The sequence below is a fragment of the Mus caroli genome, chromosome 9 (assembly GCF_900094665.2).
Source record: "Mus caroli chromosome 9, CAROLI_EIJ_v1.1, whole genome shotgun sequence".
NCBI lineage: Eukaryota > Metazoa > Chordata > Mammalia > Rodentia > Muridae > Mus > Mus caroli.
In genome coordinates, this window is record NC_034578.1 from 5,041,028 (window position 1) to 5,059,085 (window position 18,058).

General features: G+C 39.6%; 1 protein-coding gene across 3 annotated transcripts in view; it reads left to right on the forward strand.

The window, feature by feature from the left end:
* Pgr (progesterone receptor) overlaps positions 1-18,058 on the forward strand; it is an 80,676-nt gene that overhangs the window by 12,107 nt on the left and 50,511 nt on the right. For all 3 annotated transcript variants that reach the window (XM_029481818.1, XM_029481817.1, XM_021172709.2), the window contains exon 3: positions 8,096-8,212. In XM_029481818.1, the coding sequence (XP_029337678.1) occupies positions 8,096-8,212 (117 nt within the window). The remainder of the gene's footprint in view (positions 1-8,095; positions 8,213-18,058) is intronic.

The window sequence follows — 18,058 nt, forward strand, 5'->3', positions numbered from 1 at the left end:
TGTGTGTGTGTGTGTGTGTGTGTGTGTGTGTGTGTGTGTGTGTGTATGCATCTGTGCGTGTGTATGCCAGGTACCTGTGAAGGTCAGAAGAGAGCACTCACTCCCCTGGAGTTATACTTATAGGTGGTTGTGAGCCACCAATGTGGGTGCTGAGAGCCCCTGTCTGATCCTCTAGGAGAGCAAGAATCACTCTTAAGCACTGAGCCATCTCTTCAGCCCCATGATTTTATACATTCTGAAATTCTGCTTCCCTCATTTCAAACATAATAATCCATTAGATATTGTTTTTTTTTCTGAACAAAGAATCCAATGGCAAGTAAAATTGTGCTTACAAGAATCTTTGATTATCAGCATGATTCTTTTGTTCATGTTTTATGAATCTCTGACAGGATACATGCACAACAAATCCTACTGGTTTCATATTAAAGTGAAATTAAGATATGCTTGTAAGCTGTAAGAAGAATGGCATTGTTTTACAAGTTTGTAAGTCACTTTAATATTAGCCTTCATAAAAGACTGATCGAGTCTCCTTTCTGTAATCACATCCAATCTGCTGTTTTGGGTGAAGTCTATAAAGTGGTGGTTCCACAAAGACACAAAGTTGTAAAATGGACGAGTGTTTTGATGGCCTTTTTAGACATCACAAGGAGTGGTTATTTCTTTGGACACAGCAAAAGGATGCTTTTCCACTTTTATTGTCCTTTCTGATTTTATCTCCTACAAATCACTCTCCTGTTTCTTTCTTCCAAAAGGAAATTTTCTATTTTTAAAGTACAATTTATAATGGAAGCCTTGAGCTGGGCAAGTTTTTAAATTTAATTATCAAGTTCCAAAGTGAGTAGTTTGTATCCTAAAATCTAGAATTTTCCAGTGAGTTTTGTGTCTTTCTCTCATTTGTTCCTTTTAACATTATCATGATCTTTATACATTCAATGTGCTTTAATCACATGAATTTATTTAAATTATGTTTAGCCACTGTCTTAGTTCATTTCCTGTTGCTAACAACATAATACGGCAGGCTGGATGAATTATGAGGAAAGTGATTTGTTTCTAGATCATGGTTCTGGTCCAGGTTGAGGGGACACACCTAATACCTTCTTGGTTTCTGAGTCCTGAGACAAAGAAGGACTTATGTTGAGACAAAGAGCTAAACTGAGTTCCAGAAAACTGGATGTTATAGTAGACCCTCTCCTGAAGTTATCCATGAAATCACTATTCTCTTAAATCTTGAATGGCATGCACAGGTTAGCCCCCTGTTATGACAAAGCTCTATTCAGCGATCCCATCTGCTCCTACCTCTTCATGTCTCTCTATGATATTAAATATCAGCATAAACTCTGGAGGCAGAAACAGTCTTCACGCCATAGCACCAACATGGCTTTGGCACAGTTTTCTCAGACTTCCATAAAAATCAACTTTTTTTTTTTTTTTTTTTTTTGCTGTAAAAGAGCATCCCATTTGTTTGCCTATTATTTCATCAATAATTTCTCCAATGATTGCAGGTTATTTTGGATGATAAGATTAAATTTGAATAATCTAACTCCTAGTATCTGTTGTAGCCAACACTGGACAGAAGTAGAAAATACAGTTTTTGAAAAGTGACGGGGCCAAAAATTTATGCCATTATTTCACAAACAGTTGTACAGATATTTGGATACCACAAAGTTCTTCATTGTGAGGGATTTTCTATCCATTGTAGGATGCTTGGCAGAGTGTCAGAACCTTTCTTCATAAGCACCTACTTAAGTTTATCAATCAAAATTCTGTTCATTCATTGTGGAATACCTTGCAGAGAGTTGAGGAAAATCGACTCTAGCTGCTCCTGTTTCTGTTAAGAGCATATAAAGCTTTTAAATTCTACAAAATATTCTTTAGTTAAAAATAATTTGTAAGTATCTATATTTCTAGTAGCATTGAAATAATCTGCATTGCACTGGTTGTGTACAGTTGTGACTAAATAACTGACAGAATGACTTAAAGAGAGAGTGGTTTACTTTGGCTCAGAGTTTCAGAGGGCTCTGTACATGGAAATTGGGCCCAAGTTGAGCCCCAAATCATGGAAGAATTGTGGAGGAATAAGCCATTCTTCACGATGCAGAAACAAAGTAGAAAAGGACAAGAAAAGTCCTGCATAGCTGTCCAAGGGAAGGCTCCAGCCACCCACTACACACAGCTGCCCTGCTCTATATCCAACGATTTATTTTGTCTTGGTTTTAGTCCTAGTCATTTTGCCTTCTCATCTTAAGTTTGACTTCATTGGCCTTCCTGTGCTGTGTCTTCTCCTATTTTCATGGTCGCGGTAGCCTTGTGAAAGTCTACTTTTTAAGCAGAGTTCAGGTTTTTTCTTTTTTTTAACTTTTTTTTTGTTTTTTGTTAATTAGGTATTTATTTCATTTACATTTCCAATGCTATCCCAAAAGTCCCCCACACACTCCCCCACCCACCCACTCCCACTTCTTGGCCCTGGCGTTCCCCTGTACTGAGGCAGATAAAGTTTGCACGATCAATGGGCCTCTCTTTCCACTGATGGCCGACTAGGCCATCTTCTGATAAATATGCAGCTAGAGACACGAGTTTTTAGTGTTCTCCTTTAAGCCTGCTTAGTTTACCTGTGTTTTTTTTCCATTAGAAATTTTATTCATTCAATATGTATTTAATCATACTTTTTCTCCCTGTCTCAGATCCTCTTCATCTTTCTACCTATCCAACCTTATGCTCTCTCTTTCTTCACCTCTCTTGCTTTCTTTTGCTTTTTTTGTCAAGCGCGCGCGCGCGCGCGCGCACACACACACACACACACACACACACACACACACACACACGAAAAACAAAATAAATAAGTAAAAAATATAGTAAGACAAAAAGGATACTCAAACAAAATCAACAACAAGATGAAACAAAATCCCACAGAAAAATCATGGAGTTTGCTTTGTGTTGGTCAACTATTCCTGGGCATGGAGCCCGCTTTGGGGTGAGGTTGATATACCCAGTGGCACTCATCCATGGGCTTTAAAGCCCAGTTCTTAGAGCCTAGGCTCTACATGTGCCTTTTGAGATTATCTCTGCCCTTTTCTTTCTCCATTTCTGGGTTATAGAAATTGAGTCTATAAAAAGTAGCCCAAATTAATAAGCAACATGCGTCTATTGAATTTTATCCAAGACTTCTGTGTGTCTGTGGTGGGAAGACTTTCTTCATGTGCACCAATTCATGGCACCTCCGTTTCCACCTCCTGGGTCATAGTTCCTGAGATAGACTACACTTACTCTTTTTTGTTGTTGCTGTTTTGTTTTGTTTGTTTGTTTGTTTGTTTTGTTTTGTTTTTTTGAGACAGGGTTTCTCTGTGTACCCCTAGCTGTCCTGGAACTTACTTTGTAGACCAGGCTGGCCTCGAACTCAGAAATTCGCCTGCCTCTGCTTCCCAAGTGCTGGGATTAAAGGCATGCGCCACCATGCCCGGCTACTACACTTACTCTTATAGATTCTTTTCTGTGTAGTTTCTTCCGATTTACAAAAGAAAACCATGATACCCTGTAAATATTCCTATACACAACTGACATTTGGTCACTTGTGCTCTTACTAAAAGGCAGCTCAAACGCTAGAGTAATGGCTCGATGCATAGGACCATGCACTCTTCTTACAAAGGATGTAAGTTTGGTTCCAAGCATCCATGTCAGGCAGCTTGTAACTGCCTAGAACTCCAACTCCAGGGACCTGGCACTCATGGCTTCCAAGGGCAGTTCTACTCATGTGGACATCCTTCTTCCATACTCAGATAATCCTAACCCCCCCCCCCAAAGAAAACAAAAACAAAAAATGAAACAACACAAAAAAACTCTTCAAAAATGACCAACATCATACAGACTTTTCTTTTAATATTTTATAGGAGATTCTTCTTCTAATTTACAGTGTGAAAGTTTTATTTCAGTTAAAATGGAACCATGTAACATAATTAAAATATTATGAATAAAAATTCACTAGACAGTGAAGTTACTTAGTCACATTTTTTTATAATATGAATGTTTTTAAATAATTGAAACAGCAGGGAGTTTAATATAGGGAGAGGTTAGAAACAATATGTAAGTGCAATTACTCAGCCACACATACACACACACACACACACAAACATTCAGGCATGCACACATGCACGCACAGGGTACCTAATGCAGTTGCTAATTCTCTTTGACTTAGAAGGCCTTATTTCCCTCTGGCTCTCATACTCTTTCTGCCTCCTCTTCCATGGGTTTCCTGAGCTCTGAGGGGAGGAATTTGATGGGGATGTTTAAATCTGAGTGTCTCAAGGTCTCTGACTCTCTATGTAATATCTGGCTATGGGTTTTTGTATTTTTTCTGTATGCTGCAGGAGGAGGCCTCTCTGGTGACAGATGAACAAGGCACTGAAAAAAATACAGAGGAATATCATTAGGGGACATTTTATCTCTACTTATTTTTCCTTTTTTAGACCAGTATTATGTGGCTTTTCCATAATCCTTGGACTGTCTAGTCTTAGGTTCTTGATCACACAAGCAGTGCTACGTATGGGCTACATCTGGTAGATTGGAATTAGTTATTGGTTAGTTACTTTCACAAGCTTTGTGTCACATTGCCTCAACATATCAGGCAGTATACCCTTGTGGTAAAGGAGTTGTGGTTGCCTTGGTGTTTATGTTACTTTTTTGATAGCATGCAGATTACTTTCCTGTACCAAAGAAGCATGGCATGAAGGCTCTATGTAGACACTAGCTCACTATCATGTTCAATATAGGCATTGTCTTCAGCAATGTGTCCTTGCTATCTGTGGAGAGCAACCCTATAGTACTGGCAACAGACTGTGTTGTTTGGGGATTCCCACTAGTCCCTTTGGCCAACAACTTAATTAGATGTAACCTAATCCCAGTACTGGGAGCTTGGCTGGGTGACAAGAGATGGGGATCCTGTCTCCCCCATTACTTGTAGATTTTATTTAGATTACCTTCATGCATGTATATATTTTAAGAAGTTTCTACTACATTAGGTTGCCATACTACCCCTCAAATGCCCCTTAATTTTAGCTGTCTCTTCCCATAGTCTCTCCCACAACTCCCCATGGCCTCCAACTCCCCACTCTTGTGAAATGAGTGGGTCTCTGATTCCAGTGCCTTCTTTTCCATCTGTTGCTTTGACTTGTCCAACTGTGATGTGATAGTTTTTGTTTTATCTTACTATATTTTATTTTGTATTTTTTAAAAAATGAATGAATGAATGAATGAATGAATGAATGAAAACCTAGCTACAAGAGTAAAAGTTGACAACTGAACTGTCATTTATACATGCTTGGAGAGGGAAAATCTGTTTTCTCTATTAGTGTGGACACTGGTTATATCAGTCACGCCAGGACAGTCCTTATGTTGAGGAGTAGTTGACTAACACATATGGATACCATGTACTTCAGTGTGGTTTTCTTTTGTTACAGTTTGGAGTTTTGTTTTTTCTTTTTCCTTTTTGTGTATGGTTTTATTTTGTTGTCTTAGTTTGGGGGTTTGTTGCTGTATAGGGTGTTTGAGAAAGAACTTAAATCTGAGTGTGTTGGGAGGAGCAGAGGATTTGGAGGGACTTGGGGATAGGGGAAATATGATCAAAGTGTATTTAAATTTAAAAGTTGTTTTAAACAAGAAAAATATAATTTAAAAATCACCATGGCAAAAAACCGAAAAGGATGTTTTAGATATCTGCTATGATCTATGCTGATAGAAGGAATGATTTTAAAATGATGAAGTAAATACATAGTCAACTGTGAAAAATAAAAGCCAGAAAGATACCCGAGAAATCCAAAGTTGTTATCTCACTTCCATGTGCATGTACCCACCCAACACCAATATACACATACAGAGATGCACACATGTACACACAGAGACACACACATGCACGCACATACATGCACACACACACAAACACATACACAGACACTCATGCATGCACACATGCATGCACACATGCACATACAGACATGCACACACATACACACACATATGCATACACATACACACAAATACACACATGTGTATTCTTATATTGTACTCATGAATTATGTTATAATTCATGGTATAGTATTATAAATGGCAGTGGGTTATATATAAAATTGTATATAATAAAAATGCTTGGAGAGGAAAAAATAACCATCTTAATTTACTATGCCTAACAATGCATTCAATTGTATAGGTTACATCCCTGTGTATGACTATATTCGGATGGCCATATGTGAACAATAAGCATTAAGATGCATATATTTATCCAACAAATGTTTATCGACATTTTATTAGATAAATGTGTTAAAGCATTAAAATTCAGCTTCCACTATGAAAAATTGGCATGCGGATTGTATGAAACAAGCATTTGGCTCATAGAAAAACACCAAAGGTTTTCTGGGATCATTCAGGTTAGACTAGATGGAAAAGGATAAGCAGATCCTTAAAGGATGAGTCAGAGGAGGGAAGGGTGTCAAGGAGCGTGGGAGACACTTGTAAGATAGGGATAGTTAGCATGCTAGACTCTGAAGAACACAAAAAGATATACATAATTTAAATGAAAAGGGAGGGGGGCTGAGGTAGCTTAAGGACCCAGCCATGTATGATGGTGTGAGCCTTTAATCACAGTGTTGGAGAGGCAAAGACAGATGGCTCCAGGAGCTTACTGAGACCAGCCAACCTAGTCTAATAGGTGAGCCCTAGGACTCAGAGGGAGATCTTTTGTAAGATACTAAGGGTTGACTTATAGACTTCAACTGCTCCCCTTGGCACACACACACACACACACACACACACACACACACACACACACACAAATAAATACAAAGGAAAAACAAATATAATGTAATAGTTGCTATTTCTTCCCTTCTTTTCCCATTCTGAAATAGATGATAAATTTCCCCAGGAGAAATGTCATGTTGTGTCATACAGTTCAGGAAATTCTTCCTCAAGTTTCAACATAGACAGGTGCTGTAAACATTAATTGGGAGCTAGACAGCATCTCCTATTGGGGTTGTCATTATGACATGCATGTGGTTAACTCCTGTTGGAGAATGTGCAGGTAGATAGCTAAGTAGTTTAATAGATTGCCTTGTTATAGACATGCAGAATGATCATGTAATATTGGACCAGGGCGAAGTTATGTTGTACAAGGAACAAGCAAATAAATGTAGCATTTGCTACATCTTAAAACCTGCATATAAGCTGGGAAAGATTGTTATTAGAAAAGTGTAGGCAACAGATGTTTTACTGGACTGTCATTCCCAAAGTTTAAGACTGTATAGATTTCCATACTAACACTGGAACAAATCCAGTCCATTTGTTCTTGACTTTTTTAAACCTAAACATGCACCCAGGTACTTAAGGAAATGATACCTGTAATGAAGTCCCTTATATTCTGAATGGCTGCAAGTTCTGGGCAGTTATTGAGCTACAGAGGCAGTGTCTGGGCTCCATGCTACATTCATAGGCAACTCTTGTTGGGACTGCATGATTGCCATGTTCCTTTTGCCAAACAGACTACATGGAGACTAACCTGTAACTATACCTTACGGGATGGTGTTTCTGCTTCCAAGTTCTGATGGCCCCGCACTTAGTTGCAAAGATGCTCATCATTAGAATGAACTGAGCTTCCAGGCCCTATGGATCCACTAATACCATTTGAGCATCCATTCCAGTCTTCTGTAGTTGCCATTGAAGTGACACATTAGAGGAAATGTGGGTTATGTCAACCCATTAAGATTGTAACTTCATGTCAGGGTGCTCAACTATCAGAATGCCCCTTGCCACTTAAAATTAAATGCTAGACTACCCAGCTCTTTACCTGCCATGACATAAAAATTGTATTCAATTTAATAGTCATGGCTTCCTTATTTAGATGCAAACTTCTGTTTAAATGTTTTTAGCACTCACTATTATCTCATTTAGACCCTGAACTCAAAGGTGAGGTACCACGTGGGTCTGTCTCATTTCTAGCATACAGTGGTGGCCAGCAAAAGGCAGGCTATAAGGATCATAAGCCTGATGCTCTGTGTAGACCTTTTGACTCTGAGTCTTTATAACTTGTGAATAACTTGTACTTTTTCATTTTTAGGGCAGCATAACTATTTATGTGCTGGAAGAAATGACTGCATTGTTGATAAAATCCGCAGAAAAAACTGCCCAGCATGTCGTCTGAGAAAGTGTTGTCAGGCTGGGATGGTCCTTGGAGGTAATGTTGATGTTTTCATCAATAGTGTAGTGTGGCTTACACTTTATTATAACACTGAGTCAGAAGGATCTCAATACTTTTATTTGTTTATTTATTTATTTATTCACTTTGCATCTTAATCACAGCATCTCTCCCTTCCTTCCTCCCTCACCCTTACAAATCCATCTCCCATTACCCCCATCCCTTTTCCTCAGAGAAGGGGCAGTCCTCCTTGGGTACCACCCTGTCCTGGGACATCCAGTCTTTGCAGGACTAAGCACATTCTCTCCCATTGAGGTCCAACCAGATATTAGGGGAAGGGAATACAATGGCAGAGTCAGAGACAGCCCCTGCTCTGCTTCAATTCTTAGAGGGCCGACACAAAGACCAAGCTACACATCTGCTGCAAATGAGTAGGGAGCTTAAGTCTAGCCACTACATGCTCTTTGGTTGCTATTTCAGTCTCTGTGAGCTAATATGGGCCCAGGTTAGTTGACTCTGTAGGTCTTTTTGTGGTGTCCTTGACCTCCATGGCTCCCTCAATCCTACCCCCTACTCTTCAATAAGACTCCAAAGGTCTGCGTGGTGTTTTGGTTATGGTATATGGGTTTATTTCTGGAAAGCAGCTCTGCATCTTTTTTGATCAGCCGCTGGATAAAGCCTCTCAAGCATAGTTATGTTAGGTTCCTGACTGCAAGCATAGCAGAGTATCGTTAAGTGTCAGGGGTTGGCTCTTGCTAGTCTTAGACATGTTCCCCACCAATTTTTGTTCTCACACCCAGCCCTCTCCCATCCTCTCCCCCCACCTGATTCCCATCCTTGTTCTCTTCCTTACCTCCTCCTTCATCCTGGTCCCTTCCTTCACCCACCTCTGATGTCTATTTTATTTTCCCTTCTGAGTGGGATTCACACATCCTCCCTTGGGTCTTCTTTATTACTCAGTTTCTTTGGGTCTGTGGATTGCAACACGGTTATCTTGTACTTTATGGCTAATGTCTACTTAGATGTAAGTGCATGCCATGGGTGTCTTTCTGGGTCTAGGTTACGTCACTCGAGTTGATATTTTCTAGTTCCATCCATTTAGCTGAAATTTTCATGATGTCTTTGTGTTTCATATCTGAGTAGTTTTCCATCGTGTAAATATACCACATTCTCTTTATCCATTCTTCAGTAGAGGGACATGTGGGTTGTTTCCTTACATGTCCTTGCTATTATGAAAAAAGCTGCTACAAACATAGTTGAGCAAGTGTCCTTGTGGTATAATAGAGCATCTTTTGGGTATATACCCAGGAGTGATATAGCTGGGTCTTGGAATAGAACTAATCCAAATTTTCTGAAAAACCACCAAATTGGTATCCAAAGTGGTTGTACAAGTTTGTACTCCCATCAGCAACAGAGAATTTTTAAATGATTTTCAAGCCTGTTGGGGGCCTTAGGCTCCTTGAATAAAGAGTGAGAGATCAGAGATATCATCAAGCTTAGAACTTGATCCTGAAGGTTTATCAGATGCAGATTAAACAGTGAGAAATTAAATGACCATCACCACCATTGGACTGAAAATCCACTTGATGGACATGTAGTTATTCCCTGTACATGGTTTTGCTATTAGGCTCCCTAAGGCTTTTAATTATATGGCAATAAATACACTAAGGACGGACCTGGCAGATGACTGAGTAGGTAAAGATGCTTGCCACTAAGCCTAATGACTCAAGTTCAAACCCTAAAGCCCATGTGGTGGAAGGGAAAAACCAATGTTCCATAGTAATCCTTTATGTTAACCATACATACAGCATGGCATATGGATATGCCACTCAATCAGTCATACTGAAGTCATGAACTGTAGGAATAGTAAAAACCTTGTCTTGCAAATGTGAGTTTGACCTCCAGAATCCACCTTTTTTAAAAGGCTGGGTATAGTAACTCTGACTTATGACCCAAGTTCTTGGGAGACAAAGACCAAAATGTGACTGAGGCTTGGAGGCTAGCCAGTGCAGCCTATTAAGTTCCCGGTCTGTTAGTAGAAACCATCTAACAAAAGAAGAGGAGAAACTCCCATGGTTATCCTTTAACCCCCACAAACACATGCACAAGAATGCATGCACACTCTTACACACACACACACACACACACACACACACACATGCACTCACACATATACCCAAAAATATTGTGTCAGACTTCAAAATAATGGTTTGTTTATTCTTTGGGTATTTCATATATTTTGATCATATTCATTCCCTCTATAACATTTCCCAGAGCTCCCCTGGTTCCCTACCTACACAGCTTCTACCTGTTTCTCCCTTCCTCTTTTTCTCTCTCTTAAAAATAAAAAAATATGTGGAATCCAAGGCCTGGCTTGGTGTATGGTTGGTGGACCCAAATGACATTCCATTGTGGGGTGACAGTCATATACTATATAAGAATGCTTAGGAATCAGTTTTGTATGTGGATACAACCATTAAAAAGCCCAATGGAACATGCATTATATGTTGACATTAAAAGATTTCTTCTTCCTCGTGCTGCCTAAGGCAAGCTTGCTTGTGTTCCCTCAATGTTCCATATTTCTTCCTTCAGGAGGTGTTATTTTTAGACCAATGTTCTTCAGATTTACAACCTCACCCAAGTGCTATTTCCTCCCTAAAATTTTGCCAGTGTTCTTGGGCAAAATTTACACCCGCTCAACACACTTCCCACTTTGCTAGCTCACTGTGTTAGAGCATTCCTGGTATTTTATGGTCTCATGATTACTGTTTTCCCCAAGTCAACACCCAGGTCTCAAATGTGCTCATACAATGCCTGGCTGGGAAGGCACTCAGAAGGCAGTGACTACATTAGTACACCCACTTTTCAAATCCTGCACCTCAATTTCCTCCTCCCTTTGTGTCAATGTTATCTCCAGAAGTCTTTGTGACCTTCCATGTTTTAGAAAGCCAGCCTTTCTCACAAGTCACACATCTTGTTTGCTTTCTGAGAAAGACTTGGAGATGTTATGGTTTCTTCTGCCTCTACCTCTGCTTTTTCTATGGCACTGGGATCTCTAATACAATAGCCTTCCTCCATCATGATTATAATGATTCATCAATTCACTGGCAATTTCATAATGGGTTTTGATGATACTTAACACCTGCTCCTCTCCCAACTCCTCCTATCTCTATCCTACTCAACTTTGTATCTCCTCTCTCTCTCTCTCTCTCTCTCTCTCTCTCTCTCTCTCCTTAAATTAATTATCTACATTTCTACAGAGTCCTGTTTGACTGCCCATATACCTCTGGGTATGAGGTCATCCACTGAAGCTTGGCTGACGCATCTGTCAGGAACTTTAATCATATTATTCCTTAAATGCCTTTAAATTTTTCCCTTCAACCACAGATTAGATATAAGGTAGTAGACAGACTCTCTGGGGTCTGTCTGATAATGTGGGGTCTGACCTATAGAGTCTCATGATATTCTTGGGCTTTGCCCTGTCATCCAAGCTTGTATAGTCTTCCATTGTCTTCTCTGTACAAACTTCTTATCTTCTTGTCTGTTCACCTCATTATTTGAGTACTTCTCAAGCCATGCTCTAACACTTCCATAGTTACCACCATATTTTCCCAATTCTACATTATCACTTTTAACTAAGATTTCTCCTTCTTCTGACTTCTTCCTTCTGCTCACTTCTCCTTTTTTCTTATTTGCTTTCCTCCTGCCTACCCCTCTTCACTCCTCTTTTCCCTAATTTTCTTTATATCAGCAGAAAATTAAAATTTCCATTGTGTCCAGTGTTTGTCTTGCAATTATGAGGACATTTTGCTTGATATCTATAACTTACTATTTAGAATGGATGGGCATAATGATTCTAGTTTTAGGCAGTAAAGACCAACATATCACTGGGAGTTGGTGGCCAGCCATTCTAGCCAACCTGATACACTCCAGGGTTGTAACAGACAGTTTCACAAACTTCAGCCTTCACAGGGCTTGCACTCAGAAGTGTGGAAGGTGACACACATGCTAAAGGACAACAGGTTCTGTGAACAATGTTAAGCAGGTATATAGATGCATGAGGGTCAGGGAGATCAGCTGGTTCCTGAGCCCTATTCTGGCTCACACCTTTATTCTATAAGCAGAGCTATTTCTAAGACAGTGGGTTTGATAGCGATGACTTTCCTAAAGCAGTCCTAAAGCAGTGTGAATATATTCCTAACAGTTAAAATATGCATCCAATGTACTGCTGAAAAACAGCTTACATAGTGGTTTGCACTCCTTCATGGGAATAAAGTTAGACCAGTATGGTTTTTGTTTAGTGTATTACACACCCTGCTTAGAACCATCTTTGCTGCTCTTATCCACAGAACAGCCTAATCTCTACTAAGATAATTATGTTGTAAAAGGTGTGAGTCTGGGTCTGGAGAGCAAGGGCAGATTTTACCAGGGTAAGATCTAGAGGATCCTGGAGGTATGCTACTTACTGCCTGTGGCCTAGTTTCTAGGGGATAAAAGTGGGGAGAGAAGAGAAGTAACCCTACCTGGACCTTCTGTGTGCCACTTCATAGTGCCATATCCCTTCCAAGTTCATATCATTGGCATGTCAGAGCCCTTCTACTCAATGAAGCCAAGGTAAATAAGGGCGTCCTTTGCAAACTGGTTTTCTCCAGATGATGATCTTTATGTAGCTTTCTCTAGTCCTAACTAACACTCCCACCTCTCCAGGAGGGCAGCTTGCAGACCCGATGTCTCCAGAGTGCTATGCTCAGGATAAGGGAAGAGCACTTTCTAAGAGACATGGCCAAAGTTTTCAAGGAGAGACCCAGAGTGTGAACATTTTAGGAGAAAATGGAGAGTGCTGTTTATAAAATAATACTGTATATCCAAAAAAGTACAATATTATACATCTTGGTGAAGATCTCTTTAGGAAGTAACTCAGTGGAACTGGAAGAAGTTAGCTTGCAGCAGCAGGAATGTGGAGTTTGACCTCCACTCATCAGAGAGAATAACAGTGATCTTTTAAAGCAATTACTCTTGATCTGTCTGTGAATGAACCCCCAATTTCATATGCAATGCATCTTCTACCCCTAAAACTGTCTTTCTCTTCTCCTCAACCATTTCCACCACCACTTTTGAAGCTTGTGATCTGGATCACTTCCTTCTGTGTCTCTCCATGGTTTGTCTCTGCCTGACTTCTCTGTTACTATTCATGAGCTCTGACTTGCACTTTATTCTAAGTTCAGATGTGACATTCAACAGAGTTTCTAGCATCTGAGGAGAGACACTGAGGCTGATCTCTGGTGCATGTGTGCTTGCAGTTGCTCCAGATTTCTTTGTATTTCTCTTGTTTACAGGTGAGAGTAGTTTTTACATTGGAGTCAACAGTTCACTGCCCAGTTGCTGCAGTTTCATGGATCTGAAAAAGATGCAGAGCTAGGAGCCTGTTGGCAAAGTTTCTTTGTCCACTCTTTTATTTCCCTATTTTTATTGCCATCCTATGGCTTAGATCTCAAATCATAGGGAATCTGATTCCTTTGCATAGCATGCTTACATCAGTGAACCTCTTTTATGTGTAATGGTCTTTGAGAATGAAGGGAAACTAGCAATATTTAAAATGTGACAAAGAATATAAATGGGAACTTTTATGGGCTAGCTGACATGAGGGTGTGTCCTCCATTTCCCTAATACAATGTAGCCAAAACAAATATATATCCTCTTAGGTATGTGGATGAAACATTAAGTATTTTGTTATAAAGTATCTAATGCATAAAGTCAACTAAATGATGATATGTAGATTAAATACAGGAATTAATTCTTTAAAGTGGCATGTAAAGTATATTTTACTAAGTGCTCTTCCCTGCTTATTCCGTGCATGAGTTCTTGCCCCAAGAAATAATTAAAGATATATATTTTTACTCTTTAAGAGCCAGATATTTTCAACAATGTTATAAACCACCACTGAAGTTTTTTGTCCTTTTTAGTTTGTCTTTTCAAACAACATGCTTTCTCCAAAATAATCAAGTGTCATGGTATGGATGGGCAATAAAAATTAACACAGTATAGCTTCTTTGTTTTGTTTGTGTTTTAGTTACAATGTTTCTCCTTTCCCTTCTTCCTCTCAAAGAGCCCTCCCTGCTTTTTGCTATTTGTTATTGCATGCTTATATGTATTTGCATATACATCTATATTCCTAAATATAACCTAGTAATCACGATTAGTGTTACTTGTATACATGTTTCAGGGATGGCCATTTGGCTCTGCAACATTTGGTGTTCTTTCCAAGGGAAGATCCCCTCTCCCACTCCCAGCTTGTCTCAGTTGCCTAGGGTTGAGCCTTCTTGGGCCTTTCCCATCCAGCTTGTCGTGTTCATTGGTATCATCTTTGTTCAACTCACATTTGGGCAACCATGTTGATGACACTTGAAGATGTGTTGCTAGGAGAAATACTCTCAAAGCAAACTGCCTGGTCCTCTGGCTCTTAGATGCTTTCTGCTTCCTTGTCCACAGTGTTCCATGAGCTATAGGTGCAGGAGTCTGGTCTCCACAACTCTGCATCTTGGTTGATTGGAAATTTCTGTAACATTCTCTGTTGCAAAGAGAAGTTTGCATGAGAGGGGAGGAGTACACTTAACTGCATGTAAGGGCAGCTGTTTATAGATGACTGTTAGGGCTTATGCTGGATTAGCAAACTGTGGATTCTTTTCCAGCAACCATGGTTTTACTAGCACTGAATAGTTAGGTAGGTTCCCAGCACCAGGAATAGAGCAGTTTTTGAAAGATAATTTTGAGATTAAAAAACTTAGTATATCCCAGGGCTATATATTAGAAAGAAACATTGAAATGTATCTTTATAATATGCAGTGGCTCAATACTGTGAAGAACAGAAACACAACAGTGGCCTACCTTTTTATACCATAAATGGATTTATACAGAAGTTTATTAGCACAGTATGCTGAGATTCAAACATCGCTAATTCTTTCCTAGAGTCATTGACAAGAATCTGTACAATAAATTATCCAGGTTCCTTCCATTCACCACCAGTGCCAGGTCACCTTGGCCACTAACTCAGTGGACAGTCCCACAGTCCCCAGAGGACTCTCCACTCCGCCAGGGCCCTAGCATGCCCAGGATCTTAGGATCACTGGTGAGTGGAACACAACATCTGTTCCAATGATACCAGAAGTGCCTGGTGCCAGCAGGAACAGGGACATGGGAACCCTGCCCAACCAGTGGCTCGGGTTCCTTCCAGTCAGCACTGGTCTACCTTGGTTTCTACAGCCCCACTGCCCACAGAGCAGGTACCACTTCCAGTCACTCTAATATGCTCAGGATCTGAGGATCCCAGGACCCCAGGAGCTTGGTCAAACCAGGATCTCAGGGTCTTGGAGGAAGCTTGACTGCCAAGAACTCTGACACACCCAGAATCTCAGGAACACAGAGAAAGCTGGACTCTGAGGAGTTCTGACTCAACCGGGATTAAAGGAGGGACAGGCTTCATCAGATATAGCAAGGGCTGGGAGCACTTGAGATGATCTGATGGTGGGAGACAAGCATCAGAACAGACGCAACAAAAACCAAGGTTACTTGTCATCATCAGAACCCAACTCTCCCACCATAGCAAGTCCTGGATACACTATCACACCAGAAAAGCAAGATATGGATCTAAAGTCACTTCTCATAATGATGATGGAGGACATAAATAACTCCCTTAAAGAAATACAGGAGAACAACACAGGTAAAAAGGTAGAAGCCCTTAAAGAGGAAACCCAAAAATCCCTTAAAAATTAGAGGAAAACATCAAAACAGGTAAAAGAATTGAACAAAACCATCTAGGATCTAAAAATGGAAGTAGAAACAATAAAGAAAGAGACAACAACACACGGAGACACTCTGGAGCTAGAAAACCTAGGGAAGAAGGCAGGAGCCATAGATGCAAGCATCACCAACAGAATACAAGAGATAGAAGAGAGAATCTCATGTGCAGAAGATACCATAGAAAACATCGATACAACAATAAAAAAAATGTGAAATGCAAAAAGCTCCTAACCCAAAACATCTAGGATATCCAGGATACAATGAGAAGACCAAACCTAAGGATAATAGGTATAGACAAGAAGGAAGATTTCCAACTGAAAGGACCAGTAAATATCTTCAACAAAATTATAGAAGAAAACCTCCCCAACCTAAAGAAAGAGATGACCATGAACATACAAAGCACCTACAGAACTCCAAATACTTTGGACCACAAAAGAAATTCATCCCATCATATAATAATGAAAACACGAAATGCACAAAACAAAGAAAGAATATTAAAAGCACTAAGGGAAAAAGGTAAAGTAACATAAAGCCAGACCTATCAGAGTTACACCTAACTTCTCCCCAGAAACTATGCAAGCCAGAAGATCCTGGGCAGATGTCATACAGACCCTAAGAGAATGAAAATACAAGCCCAGGCTACTATACCTCGCAAAATTCTCAATTGCCATAGATGAGAAACCAAGGTATTCAATGACAAAACCAAATTCACACTATATCTTTCCACAAGTCCAGCCCTTCAAAGAATAATAAAGGGAAAACTCCAACACAAGGATGGAAATTACGCCCTACAAAAAGCAAGAAAGTAATCCTTTAAAAAACCTAAAAGAAGATAGCTGCAAGAACAGAATCCCAAATGTAACAACAAAAATAAAAGGAAGTAACAATGGCTTTTCCTTATTATCTCATAATATCAATGGAGACAGTTCTCTAATAAAAAGATATTGACTTACAGGTAGGGTTATGTAAACAGGCCACAACATTTTCCTACATACAAGAAACCCACCTCAGTGACAAAGACAGACACTACCTCATAGTAAAAGGCTGGAAAACAATTTTTCAAGCAAATGGTCCAAAGAAACAAGCTGGAGTAGCCATTCTAATATTGAGTAAAATGTACTTTTAAACTAAAGTTATCAAAAAAGATAAAGAGGGAAACTTCAGATTCATCAAAGGTAAAATCTACCAAGATGAACTCTCAATTCTTACCATCTATGCTCCAAATGCAAGGGCATCCCCATTCATTAAAGAAATGTTGATAAAGATAACAGCACACATAGCACTGCACACAATAATAGTGGGAGACTTCAACACCACACTCTCATCAATGGACAGATCCTGGAAACAGAAACTGAACAGAGACACAGTGAAACTAACAGAAGTTATGACAGTAATGGAGTTAACAGATATCTATAGAACATTTTATCCTAAAACAAAAGACTATACCTCCTTCTCAGCACCTCATGATACCTTCTCCAAAACTGTCCATGTAATCGGTCATAAACCAGGCCTCAACAGATACAAGAAAATTGAAATAAACTCATGCATCCTATCAGATCATCACGGACTAAGGCTGATCTTCAATAACAACATAAATAATAGAAAGCCCACATACATAACACATGGAAGCTGAACAACACTCTACTCAATGATAACTTGGTCAAGGAAGAAATTAAGAAATTCTAGACTTTTTAAAGTTTAATGAAAATGAAGCCACAGCATACTCAATCTTATGGGACACAATGAAAACAGTCCCAAGAGGAAAACTCATAGCTCTGAGATAGCTCCAAGTGCCTCCAAAAAGAAACTGGAGAGAGCATACACTAGCAGCTTTAGAGCAAACCTAAAAGCTCTAGAACAAAAGGAAGCAAATTCACCCAAGAGGAGTAGATGGCAGGAAATAATCAAACTCAGGGCTGAAATCAACCTAGTGGAATCAAAATGATCCATAGAATCAACCAAACCAGAAGGTGGTTCTTTGAGAAAATCAACAAAATAGATAAACCCTTAGCCAGATTAACTAGAGGGCACAAAGACAGTATCCTAATTAAAAAGAAAAATCAGAAATGAAAAGGGAGACATAACAAC